The sequence below is a fragment of the Momordica charantia genome (genome assembly GCF_013281855.1).
Source record: "Momordica charantia cultivar OHB3-1 chromosome 10 unlocalized genomic scaffold, Mcharantia_2.0 BLBB01000010.1, whole genome shotgun sequence".
Classification (NCBI taxonomy): Eukaryota; Viridiplantae; Streptophyta; class Magnoliopsida; order Cucurbitales; family Cucurbitaceae; genus Momordica; species Momordica charantia.
In genome coordinates, this window is record NW_028275158.1 from 6,900,277 (window position 1) to 6,925,753 (window position 25,477).

At 33.8% G+C, this 25,477-nt stretch overlaps 3 protein-coding genes across 4 annotated transcripts; 1 reads left to right on the forward strand and 2 right to left on the reverse strand.

Annotated features, from left to right (window-relative positions):
* The first annotated feature begins 390 nt into the window (after window positions 1-390).
* On the forward strand, window positions 391-10,167 carry LOC111008282 (early endosome antigen). Of its 2 annotated transcripts, none has more exons than XR_002601092.2 (7): window positions 391-542; window positions 4,289-4,391; window positions 4,907-8,455; window positions 8,546-8,788; window positions 8,909-9,067; window positions 9,191-9,366; window positions 9,563-9,722. XR_002601092.2 is itself a non-coding variant. In XM_022280929.2 (7 exons), exons 2-7 carry the CDS (start codon window positions 4,311-4,313, stop codon window positions 9,827-9,829), a joined length of 4,458 nt encoding a protein of 1,485 aa, XP_022136621.1. In that variant the 5' UTR covers window positions 391-542; window positions 4,289-4,310; the 3' UTR covers window positions 9,830-10,167. The 2 variants fall into 2 exon arrangements, 1 of the variants encoding a protein (XP_022136621.1); XM_022280929.2 differs by having other exon boundaries at window positions 9,208-9,366; window positions 9,563-10,167.
* A 5,330-nt stretch (window positions 10,168-15,497) lies between these two features.
* Window positions 15,498-17,473, reverse strand: LOC148208463 (GRAS family transcription factor). The gene has a single exon (XM_088119080.1). The coding sequence runs from the start codon at window positions 17,239-17,241 to the stop codon at window positions 15,925-15,927; it is 1,317 nt and encodes a 438-aa protein (XP_087975206.1). The 5' UTR covers window positions 17,242-17,473; the 3' UTR covers window positions 15,498-15,924.
* Window positions 17,474-21,644: 4,171 nt separating this feature from the next.
* LOC111008114 (large ribosomal subunit protein eL27) lies at window positions 21,645-22,330 on the reverse strand. Its single transcript, XM_088116853.1, has one exon. The coding sequence runs from the start codon at window positions 22,260-22,262 to the stop codon at window positions 21,855-21,857; it is 408 nt and encodes a 135-aa protein (XP_087972979.1). The 5' UTR covers window positions 22,263-22,330; the 3' UTR covers window positions 21,645-21,854.
* Between the last annotated feature and the right edge of the window lie 3,147 nt (window positions 22,331-25,477).

Below are 25,477 nucleotides of genomic sequence, written 5' to 3' on the forward strand. Positions count from 1 at the left end.
GGATTTTTCCAAAGTCACTCATGCTTCGTCCTCACTTACATGCAAATTGTTCTAAACCAAGCACGTTTAATTTTGAAGTTCTTATAGTTGAACGGTATAAAATAGAGATCCACATTCTTTTTTTTTCTTACTAAACTAAAATAAAAAGAAGATTACAAGTACAAGGGTTAAAAGTGTAATTAACCTAAAAATAAAATTAGTGCGATAGGTGCATGGTACGGTTGGTAATATAACTAAAATTTAAGGGCAGATGCGGATGAAATATCCAACGCGGCTGCTGTAATTGGACCTATGGCTATTCTCCGTCCTCATTGCTGTTGTGGACCCCACCAGATGGGTCCCACATCAATAATAAAAATATATTTATATTTATATTAACAATTCAAGTAGACATTCAAAAAAACTCATTTACAGAAGAATCTCCTCTCTCTCTCTCTCTAACCACCCTCCTTGATCGGCATCTCCGCCGTCCCCCCATTTTCCACGGCGTCAGAAACCGCAGAAAACGTATTGAAAACGCTACCGCCGAACAAAAATTTCAGGTGATTTCAATTCTCTCTCTCTCTCTCTTTCTCTCTCTATCTGTTATCTTGCTTGACTTCTGCTGGCTGTCCAACACTGTTTTCTGCAACTGCTAATTCAGTCTCGATCGTTTATTTATTTATTTAATTTTATCATTAGAGTCGTTTTGTTGAATCCGATTTTATTCTGCTATATTCTTTGCACTTGATCTCCGTATTAGTCGATTGATTGATGTTGAACCGGGCGCATCTCGTCGATGTTCTTCATATTCTCTGTCATTCTCCACTTATTTTCTGATTTTTACGGCGATTGGATCTCATTTTCAATCTCGCATTCAATAATACTGCGACTCGTGGTTTCTTCTGATCACTCTGTGTTCGTGCTTCATTTCTCTTTGAATTCCCTAATTTGCTGAATGGAAAATTATTGCAGTATCGTCGTCTCGGTGTGTTTAACTGTTAAGTCAACCTATTTATGCCGATGAATTCAGCGTCAGATTATTCATTCCTTTCTTAAGTAACAAGTTAGAATTTCAGATCATGAGATTTTCTTTTTGCCTTTACTCTTCACCAAATCATCGATTTGACCTTTGATCTAAGGACTAGGATTATATTTGCCGATTCTTTGTTACGAAAAATTCAGTGACGTAAAGAGAATCATTCCTCCTAAACAGCTGATTTGATTTTTTAATTATATTTTAGTAGTTTTATCGTGAAATATTCCATCTCCATTTTTAGATCTCTAAAGATGAAAAGTCCAGAAACTATGAGTTTATTCGCCCAATTCCGTCCCTCCACAGTCCACACCTTCTTTTTGGCTGCTTTCACTGTATGATCTACTACTGCATATAAAAAAGTTTAGGTAGAAGCTAAAACATTAGAAGAATTTAAATTAAATTGCTGGCATATGCACGTGGCATCTAATTAAAATACTTAGAAGATGACGTGGATTTACCACGTCAGATAAATGTAATTTCAAAATTTCCCCCAATATTCCTTGCTGAATATCGAATTGAATGGTGAAATATTATTTAATTAAATTAAACTAACTGGAAAGAGGGAAAAAAAAAGAAGGTTGGATAAAATTTTACAGCCAGTAAAGAAATGGTGGAATCAGTAAATAAAAGATGCCATTATGCTCGATCATTTGACAAAGCCCTCGCCTTTTTTCCCCTCTCGAATACCGAAATGCCATGCTTACCCTTCTGTAAAGTACGTAATTTTACAAAGTAGCCAAGGACCGAGTCGTAATTTTGGGGGAGAATTATAAAAAGAATGGGAAAAATAAGGAAAAAAATTAAAAAAAAAAGGTGAATGATTTGGACGGCGTTGATTGAGCTGTCCAAACTGGTAGTGTGCGGCTGGTGCCTATCGCCTATCGGCAACCGGCAAACCGGCTATAGGCTGTCGTCGTGGTGGGGACCACCCACTCTACAAAACAAATGTACATTTCCAACCCTGTGATCTGATCTACTATACATAGGTTTATTCCGATATTTGTGGTAAAATTCTGAAGATAACGCGCCTCGTCTGGGTTTGCCTGGCAAATCTAATGGGCCCATCCGCAACAAACGGTCCTGACTCAGCTTCAACTTTAATTGAAAGCTTGTTTTGCACAAAAAACAATGCGTCTGGGGCCCAACTGCTAGGTTGGAAATTATTTTTGTTTTATAATTTATATTGCTCCTAAAAACATAAATACTGTGAGTCTTAGTTTATTTATTTATTTATTAAATGGCTTAGTTGTTGAATGGTTCTAGAATCTTTTAATAACTTTAAAAAAATGAAAAAAGAAAATTTGATCCCCTTCTTTGTTGCTTTGCATGTATTGGCATCTAGTCTACACACGTTTTTCCTCTCATTGATGACCTTAGTGCGAAGCATGTCCTGTTTCTTTGCTTTTTGGTGATAAGACTATAAAGTTTTACAAAATATTTAATAAGTGACATAATAAAATAATATATTGTGGGGGAAAATATGATAGGTAACTAGGTAAGAGGATAAATATGAGTTTCCTTTTTAAAGTTTTGTTATTTTTGTAAACTAAAGAAATGTGTTTATAAATTTGATATCATCCTTTTGTCTCGTTATTTAGGTACTTGTTATGATTGCATGTATGTGGAAAGTTGAGATAGTATTATATTATGTTCTACATCATGTCATATTAATTTTATTTATTAACATGGATATAATAATATTAGATTAAATATCAATTCGAATATATAGTTTCTTGACAAAATAACAATTAGTTTCGTAAGTACAATTATTTTCTCGTAAAAAAAATAGATTAAATTGTTATATTTATATAGTATAGGAATTAAAACTGAGGCGAATGGAACTACACAAGTTAAAATAATAAAAGTGGCAAACTACATGAATTTGAATTTATTGTTATCATTATTTTGTTTTTTGAAAGTAGGTTTCTTTTGTAGGTAGTAGTTGTTTCTTAAAGAAATACTGAAAAGAGAAATGCGCAATTTTAGTCGATAGTTCTTTTTTTTTTAATTATAGAAAATACGTAGCCTACAAGGAGTAGGACTTCTTTTCTTAAAATGACAATTAGAAAATAACTTAGAATATTAGTTGGAGGAGATGATATAACCTGTAATAATGATCGCATCAGTTATAGTATTCATAATAATTATTGGATAGACACAGAAACATAAATTAGTGATGAGGTTTTAAATTTCAGCCGCCTAGTAAGTGACAACGGTCCAATTATAATCAATTAAGGCTGAAATTTCAGAACCCACTTTCTCTTTACTAGAATCATACTCAATCTCTTCTTTAAAATATGACCAACTTTTGCATCCATTCTAATTAAGAATCCAATGCAAACAGTGCAAAGAGACATGCTAAAAGAACAAGGTAAAGTAATATTTGAATTAGTGTAGTACTTTTTGTCGCTAATTTGCATGTTCAAGAAACCTGCCACGTAGCGCCGCGATCAAAAAATGAATTATTAGAAAATGTAGAGAAAGAACAGAGATCTAGCTGTGTTGGTTACATTTTATATCTTTAAATAAATTAGTTTATAAATTTCAAGATAAATTCGATGGATCTAAATTCTAATCCAATATTGTGGAATCAAGTTCCGAGGGAAGTGCCAGTTTTGTCACCTTCATCCTCTCCTTTTAAATTTTGTCCCAGCCGAATCGAACAAGAAGAGAAAGAGAGAGAGTTGACCAGTAAAACTAAGTGGGAGTTGGGCGTGCTGGTGAAGGTGTTGATGAATCCTATAGATTGAGGAAAAGTGTGAGTTTTTGGTTTGAACCATACTTAGTGTTTGACTGATTTTCATCACCATTAAAATTTTAAGAGAGAGAAATGCAGAAAGAGCATTTTTAGTGGTGGTATAGGTAGTACTTCTTTGGTTTTTGCCGGACGCACCATCTTCGTTTCATGTCTAACTTTGTACAATCCTTTCAATCTAGCTTTCGAGGTATCTTAGTTCTTGTATACTGGAAAATTCAGAGGGCTATGTTGGATCTTCACAAGGCTGGTACTGGGTAACAACCATTAGAACAAGGCTTTCAAATCCCTTGTTTCTGGAAGTACTGATTGATGGGTTTTCTTATTCCAATACGAGTTGAAATAAATCAGAGTACTTGATTATAGAGAGTTTTTTGGAGAACTGGGCATAGGGCCTGCTCAGAAGTGCAGGATATAACTGAAAGAAAGTGCGTATAAGCACAATTTTTCTCCTAGTTATCTGGTGACTAATTGACCTTTTTTTTTTTTTATGGTTGTTTAAATTTATGTTGCAGGTAAAGTTGAATAGTGCCATCTATGGAGGTCGCACCTCAGAGTTCGGAAGCCCCAGTTACGAAGGTGGTTGAGGATTCTGGAAATGATGTCGTTGGTGATAAGGTCAGGCATGCCTTCACTTGTGTTATTTTAATAGCTTCCATTTTGGTTTGAACTTGTTGACTGAAGCAGAATAAAGAATTTATCAAGATATATATAAGCTCATAGGATGCACTTCTTCATTTATAAGCATGTTCACTTTCATATTGTATTGAACAAATGCTAGAGACTGGAGTCTCCACGTTCAGATATCTATATCTCCATTTAGTTTTTCATGTATTTTTTATGAATATCTCGTATAACTGACACTTGAAGAATATCTTTGCGTTCCTATCGTGATCAAGTTATTTGACAAAGTGTATATCTATTATTTTGAAATGGTTCTCTATCTGGCGTGGTTTAAAACATCGCCTAATTGGAGAGAGGGCAAACGAATTCCTTTAGTTTTGTTTTTCTTTTCTATCCAAAGCATAGCATGCCATCTGGTGTTGGAGCTGCTTGGATGAATACAATTATTAGGTCCACTAACTATGATACAAAAATGACAGTTATTAATTCTTAAAGTTATCTTGTAACAGGTAACTAATGGGGATGTAACTCAAGTTGGCAAAGAAGGTAAGAATGAAGAGGAGGAAAATGCTCTGGATGGGGAGTTCATAAAAGTAGAAAAGGAGCCTCTGGAGGCGAAGGATACTCCTCATCCAGCCAAAACAGCAGCCGCAGAGGAGGATAAACCAACTATTGTTGAAAGAAGTTCAAGCAATTCAAGCAGAGAATTACTGGAGGCCCAAGAGAAGTCGAGAGATCTTGAGCTTGAAATTGAGAGATTAGCTGGGAGTTTGAAGAATTTAGAGTCTGAGAATTCAAAGCTGCAGAGTGAGGTATCACTCACAAATCAGAAGCTTGAGGAAAGTGAAAAGAAGTACGAAGAGGTTGAACTCAACCATAAGAAATCGAAAGAGCAGATCGTTGAATCTGAAGAGAAATACAGTTCGCAGGTCAGCAGTTTGCAACAGGCATTGCAAGCTCAAGAAGCTAAAAACAAGGAATTGATAGCGGTGAAAGAAGCATTTGATAGTTTGAGCCATGATTTTGAGAATTCGCGGAAGCAGATTCAGGAGTTGGAACAAAAACTGAAGATCTCTGGAGATGAAGCACTGAAATTTGAAGAACTTCATAAACAAAGTGGCTTGAATGCTGAATCTGAGTCAAAGAAAGCATTGGAGTTTGAGAGGCTTCTTGAATCAGAAAAACTGAGTGCAAAGGAAAGGGAAGATCAAATCTCTTCCCTGCAAGAAAAAATCAAGGACTTAAATGACAAGATCGCCGAAAGCCAAAAGGTGGAAGAAGCACTTAGAACTACGTCAACTGAGCTTTCGGCAGTCCAGGGTGATCTATCGCTTTCCAAATCTCAAGTGCTTGAATTGGAGAAGAAACTTTCTTCGAAGGAAGCTTTAGTTGAAGAACTGACTCAGGATCTGGATGTCCGAAAGGCTTCAGAGTCTAAGATCAAGGAAGATATTTCAGCCGTTGAAAACCAGTTTGCTTCAACAAAAGAGGATCTTCGTGTAAAGGATTCTGAATTGGAAGAAATCAGATTGAAGCTCCAGGAAGAGATCAACCAAAAAGAATCTGCGGAGTCTGCTTTCAAAGCTCAGGAGGCACAAGTCTCGACTATTCAAAAGGAACTTGCTGCAGCTATCAAAAATAAAGAAGAGCTTGAAGTGACTGTAGCAGATCTCTCTAGCAATGCAAAACAATTGAAAGATTTATGCAACGATCTTGAGGAAAAACTGAAGCTTTCAGATGAGAATTTTGGAAAAGCTGATTCTCTTTTGTCTCAAGCTCTGTCCAACAATAAGGAGCTGGAACAGAAGTTGAAGAGTTTGGAGGATCTCCATAATGAAACTGGAGTTGTGGCTGAAACTGCCACTCAGAAGAATCTTGAACTTGAGGAAATTGTCCAAGCTTCAACTGCTACAGCGGAAGATGCAAAATCACAATTAAGAGAACTTGAGACTCGGTTTATAGCAGCAGAACAAAAGAATGTGGAGCTTGAACAACAGCTCAATTTGTTACAATTGAAAAACAGTGATGCTGAGAGGGAAGTGAATGAATTATCTGAGAAAATTAAAGAACTGAGTACTACGTTGATAGATGTTGAGCAAGAAAAGAAGCAGCTGAATGAGCAAAAGCAGGAATATCAGGATAAGGTATTGCAACTGGAATCTGCAATACAGCAGTCAACGTTGCAGCATCAAGAGCTTGAGAAGGAATTGAAAACCACAATTGGGAAATGTTCTGAACATGAGGAACGAGCAAACATGAATCATCAACGTGGCCTTGAACTTGAAGAACTGATCCAGACATCTCATAACAAAATTGAAGTTTCAGATAAAAGGGCGAGTGAGTTGGAGTTGTTGCTTGAAGCAGAAAAGTACAGAATTCAAGAACTCGAAGAACAAATAAGTACTCTAGAAAAGAAATGCGGGGATGCTGAAGCAGAAACCAAGAAAAATTTTGACCAGGTAGCTGTCCTGGCATCTCAAATCAAGGCATATGAAGAAAAGGTAGAAAACCTTGAAACTGCGTTGCATGTTGCCAATGGAAAGGAAAAGGAATTAGTTGAATCGCTGGATATGGTAACAGAAGAGAAGAAAAAATTGGAAGATGCATTGAACTTATCCAACGGTCAGCTGGCTGAATCAGAAAATTTGGTGGAAGTTATAAGGAACGATCTGAACATCACTCAGAAGAAACTTGAAAGCATCGAGAGCGATCTCCAGGCTACTGGTATCAGAGAGACTGAGGTATTGGAAAAGCTGAAATCTGCAGAGGAGAAACTTGAACACCAAGTAAGAATAATTGAGCAAGCTACTGCAAGAAACTCAGAACTTCAGTCGTTACATGAGTCATTAGCTAAGGATTCAGAAACTAAAATACTAGAAGCAGTAGGAAAGTTCACTGACAAAGAATCTGAAGCGAACTCTCTGTTGGAGAAAATTAAAGTTCTTGAAGAACAAATAAAAGCTTATGAGGATCAGATATCTGAATCCAATGGGAGATCTGCAGCTTTAAAGGAAGAATTGGATCAGACTTTGACAAAATTAACTTCTTTGGAGGGTACAAATGGTGAACTCCAAAAATATATTTCGGAAGTTGAAAACAAAGTTTCTCAGATTTCTTCAGAGAATGAACTATTAGTAGATACAAACATTCAACTCAAAAGCAAGGTTAATGAACTTCAGGAGTTATTGAGCTCTACTCTTTCTGAAAAGGAAACTGCTCATCAGGAGCTGGCTTCTCATAAGAGTTCTATTGCTGAATTAACCGAAAAGCACTCAAGAGCCATCGAGTTCCAGTCTGTAACTGAAGCCCGTCAAGTGGAGATAGATCTGAAATTGCAGGAAGCCATTCAAAAGTTCGACCAGAAAGATTCAGAGGCTAAGGGCTTGAGTGAGAAACTAAAGGCAGCAGAGGACCAGATAAAATTGATGGAAGCGAAGGCTCTGGACGCTTCTACAGACGCTGAAGCTCGTAAGAGTCAACTCGAAGAGACTCTTTTGAAAGTAACGCATTTAGAAAGCTTGGTAGGAGAGTTGCAAACCAAGACAATTGATGCTGAAAAGGAGAATGCAGGGTTAAATGAAGTGAAGTTGAGGCTTACTCAGGAATTAGCCTCATATGAATCTAGTTTGAGCGATCTTCAGGCCAAGTTATCCGCCGCAAACGTTGAAAGGGATGCAACTGCTGAACGGCTTCAGACAGCAGAGGGTGAGATAAAATTGGTTGAAGCAAAGGCTCTGGAAGCTTCTACTGATGCTGAAGCTCATAAGACTCAGCTCGGAGAGAGTATTTTGAAAGTGAAGGATCTAGAAAGCATATTAGAGGATCTGCAAACCAAGGCAGTTAATGCTGAAAAGGAGAATGCAGGGTTAAATGAAGCAAATTTGAAACTTGCTCAGGAATTAGCCTCACATGAATCTAGTTTGAGTGATCTCCAAACCAAGTTATCTGCTGCAAATGCCGAAAGGGATGAAACTTCAGAACGGCTTCAGACCGCAGAGAAGACTGTACATAAGTTGAAATCGCAGGTGGTTTCTGAAGAACAGAGGCTACAGTCTCAGGTTTGCAGAAAAGTTTAGTTTTCAATTAAGTGGTGCTATCAATTAAAATTTTATTATCATATAATGGAACTAACTTTCTCACGTTTACAGATTGCTTCAATTATGGAAGACAACAACGTGCTCAATGAAACATACCAGAAGACCAAAAATGAATTTCAGTCAGAGATATTACAGCTGGAAGGAAAATTGAAAGAACAGAGCAAACTTGAAGATGCATTGAGATCTGAAATTGAAAGTCTCAAGGCAGAGATTGCTGAGAATAACGGTCTAAAAATTCGCCTAAAAGAACTTGAAGAAGAGCTGAGTAAATCCGAAGCTCAACGGAAAGATGAGGTATATCAAGTGTGATTATTGCTAGAAATAAGAGTGAAGAGTTCCCTCATTAGCTCTCCACTCTTAATTACCATGCCAAACTTTTAATGATTGTATGTGTTGAATGCGAATGATGTTTAGGTTGAAAGTGTTCGGGCGACAGCGGCTGGAAAAGAAACAGAATTGATTTCCAAATTGGAAGATTATGGACAAAAAATCCAAGATAGAGATCAACTAAATGAACAAGTGCAACAACTTCAGAAAGATTTGCAGGTGGCTAAGACGGAGATTGCTGAACAGGTAAGGAAGGCACCATCTTTTTTTTAACTCCGAAAAATAAAGTCCTCTGTATTTTCAAACACGTGCTGTTACAATCAAGTTGAACTGCTTGGTTTGTATCAACAATTTAGTTTAATTTCTTAGGACGCTGTCTTCAACAGAAAGAGAAAGATTCTCAAAAAGAGTTCGAACGAGAGGATTCACTTAAGCGGTCTCTTCAAGATCTGGAAGAGAAGGGCAAAGAAATTCTTGCTCTAGAAACACAACTCAAGGACCTCCAGCAGAAACTCAGCCTGGCTGAGGCCAAGTCAATAGAAAAGGTTTCTTTCTACTCATGTACAATCTTTAAGAATCCTCTGCAGTTTTCTAACCATCTTGCATTATTATTCATTATACACAACGTTGAATTTATGAAGCTACATGAACTATAAGGATTCCCATGCTCGAATTCTTTACAACATTTCGTTACAAAACTTGCAGCCGCTTATTTTTAGTTCAATTTGAACCATGTTGCAGGCTGATGGAGGTAGTTCTACCGAGGCGAAGGACGGAGTCGAAATCAAATCCAGAGATATTGGATTAAGCTTTTCAGCTCCAACAAAAAGGAAGCATAAGAAGAACAAAGATGAGGCAACAACAACACCTACATCTAGATCTCCACCATCTTCTTCCGAAACACATACTCAAACTGCTGAGGTTTCTTCAATCTCCTCTTTGAAGATTGTTTTGGGAGTAGCTCTTGTCTCTGTGATAATTGGTATATATCTGGGGAAAAGGTATTAGATATCTGTGGTTTTCGATTTTCTCTTTTTTTTTCCATCTTTTTTTCAATCTTTTCCCCTTGTTTTCCTTCCTATTTTTCTTCCCCCCAGTAGCTAGAAAAAGCATCCTATTTGGAAGCTTTGTTTCTTTCAAATTTCTTATGAGTTTTAGGGAATTCGTTTTATTTTCTATCCCAAAGCCAGCATGTGTAAAAGCCAATACAGTTGTTGATGATACGTCTAGTTTTCAAGTGTGTATTTTATCTTGTATGCTCAGAAGTTGCAGATCATGTACGTAATTTTCCTTTTTGTAATGCATTTTAGAAGTCATTATAATGGAATCGTTTAGAATTTTATCCATACTGTTCGCGGGGAGTATTGTTCCTTACAGTTTTAATAAGTTGGAATTTAGTGCAATCTGTTTGGAATTTGTAAAGAAATATGTTATAGAAAATATATCGAAACATGAGCTAACTTCTTTAACTTTAGGTTATACAAAAGTTGTGAACCAAACACCTCTTTAGTATATGTTGGATGAATGTTTTAGCATATGCTAAGCCCCTTTTGATTAAGTGTGACTTTGAAATAATTTTCAAAAAGTAAAAAGGTAAAAGAAAAAGAAAGAAAGTGCTTTTTAACTACTTAAGTTAAAAGTATTTTTTAAAACTTTCATGAGGATGTATTACCTAGCTTAAAAGTGTTTTAAAAGTTCTAAAAACATTGGCTCGACACTCTACGATTTATAATATTAGATTGTTAAAAAATCTTCAGATGATTCTTAACATTCTAAATAGATGACTACCATGAAATTTAAATTCATTCTCACAAAATTTCTTTTCGGTGTAAGTACTTCTTAATATTTAGTCAAAATATATAAGCCGTGAATATTATATCTACGTACACGAGTTAAAATATTTTTTGGAAAACAACAGTTAATTGATTTTTTTTCAAATTTTATTGTGCATGAGCAATCTCAATCCACTTTTTATCTATAATTATGTTGTTTTGGGGAATATACTTTTGAAGGGTTAATTTTTCTTTATTGAAATGTTGTATAATAATGCTCATATTCACCATATCAATAAGTGAATGTCTTTTTCAACTTTTTCAATCATTTTCTTACAGAAACAACAAAGACAAATATATATTCTTTTTAAATGATGATATGGTTAATTCAATGACATCAAAATTATGGCAATTTCCACTTATGAATTATTAAGTAAAAACTTGATCAAAAGTGAGGCAGCAAAATTTTTCGAGAGAGGATGGCAGATTAAAAGGTAAAATAATTTAAAGATTAGAAGATGAAGTTTAAGGAACACTTTCACTTTTACCTTTTGGTTTCACGTGTGATTTTACACACAATTGTCCTAAATGACAATCTTTGTTTTCTTTAGGGTTTGGTCAAAGAGGAATTTTACCATTTGTCAAACACAAATGATTTTTGGTATCCAAATTTCTCTTTTAATTTTCATTGTTCTTTTTACCCAAATAAAAGTGTAATACCATTTTGGCCCACAAAAATTTACCTCTAACCAAATCAACATATTTCTGTATATTTATATTATCTTTTTTTTTTTTTCATTTTAGCTCCAAGTCTTTTGCAGAAAATTTGAGAAGTATATAAAAATTGTAATTAGACATTTGGTTCCTAAAATTCAATTTAGTTTCAAAACTTCAAAAAATGGATCTTAATTAATGGTTCTATTACAAATTTTTAGCAAAAACTCAATTAATAATTAAACAAAAAATAATTTTTTCTTTCCTCTTTTTCTCTCTCTCCTCGCCTATGAGTGATAGAAAGAAGATCTCTCCAAAGGTATTTAGTGCCCATTTCAACCAATAATTTTTCATCATCTTTCTTTGGGCTAAGTGACATATATTTCTACGTTGCTCATTTTTTCAATTATGAAGCATGACTAGGCAATCCTACCCGACATTGACTCTCAAGTGCATGCCCGGATAGTTTTGTCAATAGTGGGCCAATGAATGTTAAATGATAATGTAGCTAGCTAGGGTGGAGGTTTTTTGAGAAATTCTCCGCAAGATGCGCGGGTATGAGTAATACGAGAAAAAGAAAAGAAAAGAAATGAAATGAGGAGACCAATGGGTGAGAGGAAAAAAAAGTAGAGGTGGAGAGAAGAGAGAAAGAAAAAAAATAATAATATCATGTCAGCATGACCTTGGCTTATTCAACTACTACATTTATCGTTATTTAAATGACATAATATGTATTTATAAAGAGTATCGTTATTTTTTAAAAATTTTCCAAAACAAAGTCACAAATGTGACTTCTAATTAGTCTCACATGATTGTATAAATTTTCAAATTTATGTTATTTTTATAAAATTTTAATTCAAATTTGTATTTTTATAAAATTTTAAACCTAACAATATAATATTAAAATATTTATACTTCTATACTTCCAATCATCTGTTCACCCCTCTAAAACTAACTAATCATTGTTAAAATTAGTTAAAGAGAGACAAATTTAATAGACAAATAGAAGAAAGAAGAGAGTTTTAAAAAGGCCGTCCCATCAATATGTCATCCTTTTAGGACAAAAAAAAAACAATTTTCTAATTTTAAAAACACACAAATAAAGAGAAAATTAAAATCATATAAAAACTTCAAAGCAAAAGAAAAAAGAAAAGTGCAAGTTGATATTGTTTTCCACTAGAAAAATAATTAGAGTGAAAACATATTATATGAGTGATGGTGACCCAAGAAAGAATTGTTGTTCATATGAATGATGCAAATAAAAAGTGACAAAGAGCAATTAAATTAAAGAGACTTGGTATGGTATGGTATGGTATTGTACTGTCTCTGTATGACAATCCCACCACCATGTGTCCAATCTAACTCAATGTTTTTCAACCAAACTCTTCATTCATTTTGGGTTGGATTGATGACTACAAGTTTTTGCATTGTGTCCCAAAAGATTCTTCCACTACTTTCATTCACAAACTACCTCCCATCTCTTGAGATTCTCCTTAATTTCAAACCTCTTTTTGTTGTTTGTTTTCTAAAAGACTAATTTTATGAGTTGTATGTTATGGAGTGACCCGTAAAGAATGAATAATGGGTTTTTCTAAACTATCGGTCACTATTGGGATGGTAATAAATGTCTTATATTATTGAGTTATGATAAAAATCGTAAATGATTGAAGTCGTTATTGTGCATTGAAATCACTATTTTTTTAGTATAACACGACCTTTTGGTTTGATATAGCTGCCTTGACCTTATCAGATTGGCCACAATTTTTTTTTTTTTGTGCAAGGAAACAAAATTTTAAATAGATATAGTGATTCAAAACACGTTTTATTTTGGTTCTTCTTCCATTCTATATACCTTAATTTTTGGGGTCGTTCAATTTAAATGGAGTGAATCTCTAACGGAATGGTAGACTAACGAAGTGGTACATTGGATTAAATACATCATCATCTAGACCTTGTTGGATAACTATTTTGTTTTTAGTTTTCTGTTTTGAAAGTTATGCTTTATTTTTTCTTACAATTAATTTGTTTGGTATGGTATGTTTTTCCTTTCTTAAAAATACATTTATATTTTTAGCCAAAATCTTAAAAAAAAAATGCTTTTGAAAACTAACTTTTTTAGTTTTTGAAACTTTGGCTCAGATTTACCGTTGGTAACAAAATAAAAATGTTTGTTCTTTAAGTGAGCAAATGTTTAAATAGGGAGATGTGTTTTTCTTTAAAACAAATTAAAAATCTCAAATCTTTCTCTTCTTAAAAAACTAGTAATTAATTTCATGTATGTAATAAATTTTTAAAAACAAACCCCAAAAATCTAGTCGGGTAAAAGATTATTATGCATAAAAACATACCCAGAGACAAAGCTACAGCTTGATTGTTTGAATTATGCAAATTCAAAACCCATCTTCAGTTAGTTGCAATTAACCATCGATTCTTTCAAAACGTCACAATTACCGCAAGCAAACATTTTAATACGATGAGACTCAAGCTAAGTATTTTGACCAAAAAAGTGAAAGCTCTAAACCTTGTTTTCCATTTGGTTTTATCTAGAAATATACATAACAATCAAATAAACTATATATTAAAACATTAACACACATTCAAGAAGAAGTCCAATCACCAACAATTTTTTTTAGAACAAAAACACATTGAAACAACACAAGAGCCATGTGTTTGGAGACACAATTGTTAAGCCATTTTGACAATAAATAAATGATTCCTCTCTTGACTTTGTACCCATTATGGAGAAAGAAAGAGAGAGACAGAGCATCAAAATGATGATAAAGTGTCCTGTATTGTAGAAACTGAGAGATGTTTCTTTGGTGGGTTTGAAACTCAAAAAGCTTCCCCCTTTTCTTTTCCATATTAGAGAAGAAGGACAGAAGATGGAAAATCATAGGATATAGTATAGGGGATGTGATGATAATATAAAAAAATGTTATATGTTATATTGTTAGTTAGTGTTGCAGAAAAGAGAGAAGAAACTGAGAGGGTGTTTTTGCCTTTTTCAGTGCCTGAGCTTTTGGGGAACACACACCTCTTCTTCTTCTTCTTCTTCTAATATTTCTGAAACTTCCTTTCTCAAAAACCAAAGTTTCTTCTCTCTCTCTCTGTGAGTTCATCATTGCACTATTCATTTTCTCTATATATTTTTTGAATCTCTTTGTCATTTTCTCTCTCCAACTAAACCAATATGATGCCTTGGAAACATCTCATGTGCGCTAATTTAGTAACTTTTTTGCATGCCCAAATGGAAGTTTCGAGCTTCAACAACCTATTGCTACACCATCTTTGGGTTGGTTATTAAGTTAAAAAATATATATGTGATGATGGTTTAAATCTCACGTCGGTCCCTATACTTTTAAAACAACAGTTTTTGTCGTTGGTTTGTTATTTTGTACGGTGTCTAATATTCTGTTTATCTAATACTTGTCTTCGTCAAACCATGTTATCAATTTGTTAAAAGAAAGCGGAGAATCCACCTTTAATCAATAGGAGCGAGCTCATATAATAGAAGAAGGAACGAGAAGAAAGTATAAGCATTAAACAAAAGTTGAGAGTAAATGAATAAAAATGTACATTTTGAGAGTGCATGAGGTACTAAAATGAATCAAAATTCAAAGTAAACCTAGAATTAATTATTCAGTAACCACCTCTCTAAGATATTAAAATCCCCCAACTTTTACTTACAATCAAATGTTTGCCTCTCTCCAAAAAAAAATGTTTGCCTCACAATTAGTTACAAGTAAGCCGTATCGACACTTGTGGATATATATATATTTTTTTTCTTTTCCGACACATAAAAACTTTCTTCGAAAAAATACTCTCTAAAGAAAGCAAAATATAGGTGCTTGTTTTAGAAAAGTGTGGTAGAGAAAGTTTTACTTTTAAAGAGGTTAGATCACGTTTTTTAGGTTTAAACTTACCATCCTTTATTGGAAATATATATCAATTATTGTCGAATTGACAATTTTTTTTTTAGAGAAAAAACTACTCAACCAATAAAAACAATATTTTTCAAAACTTAGGCCTTCAAAATTAAACAAAAAAGTTTCAAATAACTCATCACTTGAAAACTAAAAGTTTAAAACAAAACAAACAACTAGCTTTTTTTGTGGCCAAACACTATTTTGTTTATTCACATGTCCTCCAAACCTACAAAAACTAAAAGAAAGAAAAAAAAATATAGCTGGTAAGACTAAAGCATATTCTATTCATCCCCCTTCCCTATTTCCATTAGAAAACAAATATATTTTGCCTCTCCCATAGAACAAAATAACAATTCATATCTTATTCTAAAATAATACATCAACATTATTTTTCTTGAAAGAACAGAGACTAGAGATCAGAGATGAGAAGTCTTACAGGTTCTTCCATTGCCTGCCCTGCTTGCTTTGCTACTTAGCCAAAAATGTTGAAATTTCCCCACAACAAAAAGAAAAGGCCCAACGAACTACTCCAGAAAGTAAGACAAACTTTCTTGTCCAAATTCTTTAATTAATGGCGTGTGCTACAGTGATCTGATCATCAGCAAAAATCCCCACCATTCTTGGCCAGATCGCCATGAGCAACCCAAATTGGATAAGCGATGATCCAGAAATTGGATTGGGGTTTGAAATTTCAATCGGAGGGTTGCCAGGCGGAGGCTGTGAGCAGAGAGAGGTCCTTCCATCCCAATTTGAGGCTCCCATTTTCCTCAACTAGCGTATACCCTTTCCATGGGAACATTCCGAGGAGCAAACTCGCCTGGGCAGCTGGGTTTCCCCCGAGAGAGACGGGCCGGAACCCGACCCGTTTGAGTTCGTCGCCCCACTGCTCCACCTTCACTTCTCCGGTTCTCTTGGGGCCGCCGACGGCGACGATGTTCCTGATCTCGCACCCGAACAGCTGCTGCTCCACCACGTGCCTCTCCAGGCTATCCACGGCCAGGCTATCTCCGAGCGCATCGAACAACGCGCTGTAATAATGCAGAGCCTCCACGAATCTTCCTAGAAAACTGCCCCCATGGCTCAGATCCTGCTCGACGATTGTGATCAGTTTAGGTTTTAGGGAAGAAAGCAATCTCAGCGTCCCTAAATCGCTACCTGTTATGTCGTAGAGGCAATGGTGCATCCAGTGCACTACCAGAGCCTCGCCGGGCCTCAATTCGAGCTGGTTCGGGTCCATTAGGTTTCCGATTTTCCCCTCCACCGGATGGAACTCGAACGGGAGGCCGAGAGAGGTCGCGAAATCGGCGAGGCGGCGGCCGGTGGAGTGGAGCAGATCGGAGGAGGATCCGAAGCCGGAGATTCGCAGAGATTGGATCTTCTTCGGGCGGGAGGCGAGGATGTGGAACAATCCGGGCCACTGGAGGCCCTGCATTACGTCGAGATCGATAACGTGGACTCGATCTTCGCCGTCCAAGGCTTGGAAGATGGCTTGATTGGCAGTGAAGTGCGAGAACTTGATCAACGGACTGATGGAATTGTAGGATTGCAGAGCATTGAAGATTCTCTGCGACTGAGTTTGATTCAGCGTTCTGATCGTCAGAGGCGAGTAGGTTCCCAAGCAGGAGCTTATCACTCTGGCCTGAAGCGCGTGGGCGAAGTACGCGCCGACGCGCTCCGGCGACGTCCCGAACGGCGAAGAGAGCTCGGAGATCTCCGGCAAGAGATCGTTGGCCTCCTGCAAATTATCCATGGCGACGCACTCGGCGCATTGCAGGAGAAGCCCCAGGAGCCTCAAGCCAGTCGACTCGCTCCCGTCGAGGACCGGCGGCTCCTCCTCCTCCGCCTCGGCCTCGGCCTCGGCTTCCACTGTGGCGCCGGGATTGAGCCTCTTGGGGGAAGGATCGTCGGGGGAGGGGTCCCCGTCGGCGGGGCGCTTGGTCTTCATGGAATTATTGGGGGAATTGGAAGCGGAATTGATGGGAGATTGAGGGAGTAAGCTCCGAAGCATGATCGGAGGAGAATCAAAAGGAGAGAAACTTTTAGGGGAAAAGGGACAAAGAAGGTTTTCGTGGGAGTTGCAGAGAAAATGTGTCAGAATTTTGATGGAGGAAGAAAGGAGAAGAACAACGAAGAAACAAAACAAAGAAGAAAGAGAAAGAGAGAGGAGAGAGAAAGTTGTGAAGAGAGAGAAAACTAAATGTTTGGGAAAAACCCGTTAGCTACTCCGTCTGCTGCTGTCGTTAACTGCATTTTTTTATTTTTTATCTTTTTACGTATAATATTTTTTAAAAAACTATATAAGAAAATTTATTTTTATTTTATTTGCTTTTGACGCTATTATACTAATGTTATTTAAAATTTCATTTGTTTTCGTTTAGGTGTGACCATGCTGATAACGATGAGAATTTATTTTTTAAATAATTTAACACTGAATATGTCAAATTGTGGTCCTTAATTTTTTTTTAATTTTTGATTCCTCCTCAATATATTAGAAATTCTCAATTAAATCATTCCATAAGAAAAATTAAAATTAAATTATTATTTTATTATCATATTGGTTCACGTACGCATGGTGCACCTTAGACATATCATTTCGAGGGAATTTTTTTCATGGTCGGAACAAATTTTGTTAATGTGCACGTTAAATAACATTAATGAAATAATAATTTAATGATATATAACTTTTTGCCAACCAATTTTAACTATTTTTGTACCATAATTGAGAATTTTTAGTACATTGAAGATAAAATTAAAAAAAAAATTAATTAATGATCACATTGAAAATAATCTAAAAATTACAGAGCATATAGTATATTTAGCCATAATTTAATTTCAATTAATGTAGTTTTTTTGGCTAATTTCTTTATGAAATTTAAAATATATATATTTAAATGTTAATAAATATATTTAAGTTATTTATGTCAAGTTTAATATTGCTTACTAGTTTAAATAAGTAATTATACAAACTATTGAAATAAATAAATATATAATAATAATAATAATAATAATAATAATTCTTTAATTAAATAACAATAATAATTTCAAAAAAGAAAAATTTTGAGGTATGTGTCTGATTTTGGGACTAGATAGATATGGCGGGCTATCTTTTTTCCTATCCTCATCCTTCAGGTATGGTCCAAATAAATTACGGTAAATATACCATTTTATTCTCTCAATAATGTTCTCAATAATGAAATTTATTCTCTATCGATTCTATCGTTCTCAGGCTGATCTTGACTTTTGTTATTTTTAGAGGCAGATTTGGTATTCAAAATTGGTATTCATCTACCGGTTTGAATATACCTCCACTTAATTTCACCAACCTTCATTTTGGTCGGGTATAAATTACCTAAAAAGAATAATAATGATGTATGAATTTGAAAAATAAGATCACATGAAGCAATTAGTTACAAAAGCATTTTTAATGAATAAAGTCAACTATTATGGGTCAAGTTTGTAGGGTTGTTAGATTTTTTTAATTTATTATTATTTAACAACTGAGCATGTCCAATTCATTAAATTAGCAAATTTTCAAATTGCCACTCAATTAATAAAATACGCTTTGATATTACATCATTATTTCATCAATGAAGTTCAATATTTAGTGACAACCCAAACATGATTGAAATTTTTTTTTTTAATACGTATAATAATTGATATTGGAAAAATTTTAGAAGCTTTGCATACATGAAATTTTAAAAAGAAACACAAAAATTAAGAAGAAAAATATATAATTAGTCAAAAAAAACTAAATGTTTCAAAAGTTTTTTGTCATCCCCAATTTCAAATGTAGCCAAAATGTTCCAGCCAAATTTTTCTCCAAACAACATTTTAGCGTTTTTAGAATTTCATAAGCATTTAAAAAAGGGATTAAATAAATTAGAAATTATAAGTAAATAAATTTACATTTTGAAAGCAAAATCATTACCAATTGAGTCACTAGCCAAAAAATTCCAAAATTATTGAAGAATTAAGTCTTAAAGTGAAATGAAAAGGAGGGGAAGATCCAATTCATGGACTTTGGCCCAAAAAGAAGTCAATTCAATTCAATTCAATTCCATTAATATGTCATTTCAAAATAAGTTGAATGGTAAATATATCATAAGTTTTTATTTCCTTGAAATATAAAAAACTATTTATCAATTTCATTCTAAATGTTCTACAATTTTTTAGTTTCTTTTCTAAGTTTTCATACATTTTCAATGTTAAAATCAATTAACATAACATCATAAATCGTTTAAGCATATCTCATCCATTTATATATACTCTTATGAATTGAAATTTTGGAAATCCTCCAAAACATTCTAAAATTCACAAAAAAGTGATATCGGTCTTTCTTAAAATAATATACCAAAACAATATAAGTCTAACTCAAAAGAAAATATCTTCAAAATCAATCATCATTCCAAAATTCAACAAAATATATCCAAAACGAACCAATTGAAAACTTTTCCGCCTTAGAATTTATGCAACCAGACCAACCCAAAAATGATAACTGGACCAAATCAATTTATCGGGTTTTTCAATTTCAGCTTACACCTCTATAAAGATTAGAGATGTAAAAAAACCGAGGCAGGAAATCTTTGGTTTGACCTTGAGGTCAAACTAAGGATTCTAACCAGGATCCGACGACCAATAGGGATGGTACAAGGATGGAGGAGGCCTCCCCACTCTGTTCCCATCTCCAACCCATTTAATATTTAATTTAATTTTTTATAATATTTATATATAATCATATTAATATATATTAATTTTAATAAATATTTTTAATGGTATTTAACTGAATTTTACAATATTCCATAAAAAATTATATTTTTAAATAATTAAAATATTAATAAATATATCTAGAAAAAAAATAATATATATATATGTCAGGGACGGGAAAATCCCCACCCCCAAAATTTCGGGGACAAAGGCCCTCCAAGCCCGCTCCATTGCAATTCCTAATCAAGATCAACCTGGATGCCATGGGGATGAAATGGCAGCAAATGGAAAATAAAACAACTGAATTAGCAAAGCAGATTAGCATCAATCTCTACTGAACTGAAGAGAGTTAAAAATTTACCGGCAGACGAACCTGAGCACAAGCACCAAATAGATCAAAACAAAGAAAAGAAACAGCATACAGAACCAATTGAAGTAGGTACAGTGTAAAATGCACAATACATGGTTTCTGTAACATCATTTGAAATCATGGCATTAACACAAAGAGTCATTTAGTGATACTCTTTAAGGGGAGAACAATTAACTATACACGAGCCAATCAAAAACATAAGTAGGATAACAGGTGAGGGTGGAGATTCAAACTCATGACATTTTGGTCGGGATGTAGGAATGAAATTAAATGTCTTACCTAATTGATTTATGCTCAGTTATGCTCAAATTAGTATAATAACATCTCCAACACACTGTATATGTTTCTATTGTTTTTACATAACCAAATATCTGTACATCCAACATGTTAAAAATCATTATTGATAAACTCTAACATATTTTAAATTGATAATTGAAGGATGCAATGAAAGGAAATACAGTTTAGTTTTTTCACCACTCACATATGAGATCAATATACAACAATTTGTTAATAAAGATGATTCTATCATATCCAATTAGGTAAAATTAAGATTCAACTCCCATGTTCAATAATCCTGCATTTCCTCAACAAATCAAAATATTAAAAGTATAATTTCCAAGTTCCATCAAGTAGAGAAGAACATATTCATTCAATCATCCCAAAGTATCAGCTAGCTAAACTATAAATAAACAAATTGGCTGCAAAGTAAGCATTGTTAAAAGCCTATCTCACCTCAAAAACAAATTACAAAGTTGATACAACCAGTTTGACCAATAAATATCATTTGAGCCGCAGTGAGTGATGCAGTTCACCAACAGGTTGGTTTAAGGCTTTAAGCATTAGTTTTAACTTTAAAGTTTATCTTAAACAAGTCGTCTCACGGATTTTGGCTGAACCAACACACTTACACCCATAACAACAATCAAAATAAGACCACAAGCCACAAATTGTCCATACATGTCTCCTTATGTATCAAGGTCATTCGTAAACCATAGAGCTATATGAAACTGCCCACAACAATATATGTAGCGGCTTCAGCCATTAAATACTAATTCAACAGATTGAAATGTATTTCAAGCAAACCATAAAATATCCCCTCGACCAAGCTAAGAATAATATTAAGCATCTGAGTAATTCTTTTCTCAAATCATTAATCATCCACTGCTTATCCCATGAGATTTAGGTTAGACTTATCTAATAGTTACTGAAGTGTTTGTCTCAGCAAGAATCCAAACTTCTACTTCTAAAGAAACGTATAGCTCATAAAATTTCAGCGAAACAATAACTCAATATTCAATAACAATATTCCCACAAAACCCAGGAACAAAATACGAATATAGATAAGTGAAGTCTCAAATGTAGGTAGCATTATAACTTCAGAAATTCCTCATTCAAACGATTAAAGTACGTCCAGAAAAGACTTAAACACCAAAAATAAACAACCTTCTTAACATGGAACCTACGATTACTTGAAAAAAAGAGGGAAAAAAGTTTCTCAGTAACCTAATATGAAAATCCAGAACAAACCCATAACTGAACGAGCCTCTTCAGAACCTGAGCTTGGTGAAAAACCACCTGTTCTTGCCCGTCTTGAACCTCTCCTCGAACCTCTTCTTGGTCTCCTTAGCGGCCGTAACCTTCTTGTCCTTCGACTGCAAGGAATCGATGGTGACGACATCCTTAAGATCTACATCGAGAGTGTACCTGGTGGGCATTAGATGCCTGTAGTTGACGAGCTTGACGAAGGCCTTGACTCGCGATTTCTTGGCGGTCTTCTTAGAAGAGTCCTTGCGGATGACCTTGCTCGGATACTTCTTGATTCCCGCAACCAAGCAGTGGCCATAGGCCCGATCTCGGGTGCCGTCGTCGAAGGCGCGAATTATCACCGCCTTCCGGCCGGCATAGCGGCCTTGAAGAACGACGACGGCCTTGTTCGGCTTGAGAAACTTCACCATTGTCGGATTTCTCGCTCTCTGTGTTTCCCCTTCACGTCGGCTCCAGCCTCCAACTGATGAAGCATATATTTAGGGTTAGGGTTTTAGCCCTTTTATGGGCTGAGTTAAATACTGAACTGGGCCAAGTTAAATGGGCTTTCGTACTCAACTGGACTGTCATTTCGGCCATCTAATCGAGTAGTTACTAATGCTAGTTTTTTTTTCCCTTTTTTCGTTTTTTAGTATAACAAAAAAGGTGTCGATCCAAACTCGCGATTTTTAATGAGGTAATTGATATTGAGCTATACCCGTATGAAACTTTAATAGTAAAGTTGTGGATGGAGAGTTGGTTGTTTGGTTGTCTTCCATTCTAGCCTTTTAGTGTCCCAATTTTTTAAAGTCTCTTTTCTCTATCGGCTAAAAAAAATTAAATAAAAAAATTAAATCGTTAAATTATATCCGTATTAGTTCAATGGAAATTAACACTATCTCTAATTAAGAGGTCATAAGTTCGGATGTCCCACCTCCCCTTGTACTAAAAAAAATCATTAAACGTTATCCAGTTGACAATTTTAATTAATAAAGGTAAATTTATATTTGTCATAATATTTGCATCATTTTTTATTCGTATCTAGTATTTTAAAATATTTCAATTTGGTCTTTCATTTATTTATTTATTTATATATTAACAAAATCCAAATATATCAACCAATTTGTTATTCTCTCATTAAAAAAAAGTAACATTCATTGGCGAAATAACGATGTGCATGTGCAGTTAAACAAGTTTGGGGTAAAATACATTTAAAATTCTAAGACGGATTGGTTTCTATTTGATTCCTTAATTTTAAAAAAAAAAAATCATTACTTTTGGTCTTTAAAATTTAAAATCAATTTCTGTTTGATTCTTAAGTACCAAAACTGATATATATCCAGTCTTGAAATTTTGAATTTAGTTTTTAATTAATCTATAAATTGAGTCGACCACGGATTGACCTAACGGAATGATTACGTGACAGTAAATATACGTTGATTAGACTTTCTTACTTGTACAAAAGAGAATGAAGAATGTCGTTAGTTAATCAACGATCAACTTAGCTCATGGACCAATTAGAAATCAAATTCAAACTTTATAGACCAAAAGTGTATTTTAGCCAGTAAGTTCTCATTTGCCTGTATTAAAACTCTCTGCAAACAAAAATAATATGTGAATTCAACGACTCAACTCAATAAAAAATTAAATAATAAAAAAAAGATTAGTGTAAGGTACCCACATGAGCATAAATTGACTAAGACATCTATTCTTGAATGAAAGGTCAAAAGTTCGGTTGTTGTTGATCCTTAGTTTTCAAGTTACTCCCCATAATTTAAGTTTACTTTCAATTTGAACCCTACAATTTTGTTAAATTTAACAAATCATCCATGTTGTTGTCATATTGAATATGTGATAATTATTTTACGCGGGAATGAATTTGTAATTTATATTTAGCTAATTATGTTGGCCATCTGTATTGTGATTTAGGTGTGAGTGTACAAAAAAGAAATAGTAAAATAGTGAAAATGGATGGATTTTTTTTTTTTATGGATAAAAAACAATTGAGGAATGATTTGCAAAATCAAACCAAATATTTAGTATGAAATTGAAATTTTTAAACCTATAAAAACAAATTGAAACTAAATTTAGCGTATGGGACTAAAATAAATTTTTAGCGTATGGGACTAAAATAAATTTAGAGACGCATTTGAAATGGACCAAAATTTTAATTTAACCATAACTTTATTATAGTAAAAAATATAAAAGAAACTAACATATTTAACTAAAAAATTAAAAACTATTGATTTTATTTTTATTTCCAACAATACGTGGGTAGAGATTTGAATTTAAGACCCTTTTATTCAACGATATTATATTGACCAATTGTTGACCAATTGAATTATGCTCAATTTGCCTAAAAATAATTGAATTCAACGTGCTACAAAAAGGGGATATATATATATATATCAAAACAATACTTAGAAACTACTAGTTGGATAGTATATTATTATATTCAATGTGAGAAAACTAAAATCAACTATAAATTTAAACCACCATGGGATAGAATATATGTACGAATGCACCACTTATGAAAATAAAAAAAGGTGCAAAACAACATTTTATTTTTATATATAATAAGACTGTAGTCATACCTCAATCGATACATATCTTAAAAAAGAATAATGAATTTAACTCCCCGCCCCACATATTGTAATAAAAAAAATAATAGTGTAAAAATGAATTTACATATATTTTTTCAAATCATTTTATTGCATTACAAGTAATCCATGGAGAATATTTACTTCAATTTATCTAACAGCATTAGTTATTCTTTTTAGTTCAACAAATGTGCTCTCTCAGACTAAAAAAAATCAACAAATATGAAGTAGAATCAAATGTTCAATTTTAGAAAATATAATAGATATCTTGTTTACTGAACTATTTTGAATTGACTCGATAACATCAATAGATGGAATTCAGTTGTAGCTTTTAAAAATAGTTTCAAAAAACATGAACCCAAAATTGTTTTGATATTATAAGCAACCTTCGATAATTGTAGTTTGGTTAAAAACATTTTTTGTTACTGTACTTTTTAATTTAGTCTCTAAACTTTAGTTTGTAACGATTTAGTCTCTGTACTTTCAAATTGATTACAATTTAGTCATTGAATTAACAATTTAGTCATTGTATTTTAAAGTTGGAAACGATTTAGCCCTTATCTAATTTTTTTTTGTTTGTTAAGTTTCTTGTATGTATAGATTGATAAACTAAAGAAAGACTAAATATGTTTATGAATTAGAAAGATTAAATTGTTATATGATACAATTTGACACTTAATTTTAATAAAAAAATTTTACGATAGAGATAAGTTGTTACAAATTTTAAACTACATGACTAAATTGTTATAAGTTAAAAAGTTCATGGATTAAATTGTTATTTTAAGAAAAGTACAAAGACTAAATCGTTATAAACTGAAGTTCATGGACTCAATTATTACTTTAGTAAAAATAGAGGGACCAAATGTATTTTCCAAAACCTTGCGAGCTTTCAATGAGAAAACATATCAGATAACAAATGCAACAGATGCATGCAAAAAGAAAACCCACGAAATGATTTCGAAGGCTAACTATACCGCAAGGACTCAAATTCAGAATAATATAACGCAAAGAATAATAACAAAAACTCCTTCTTGCTCATGTTTCTT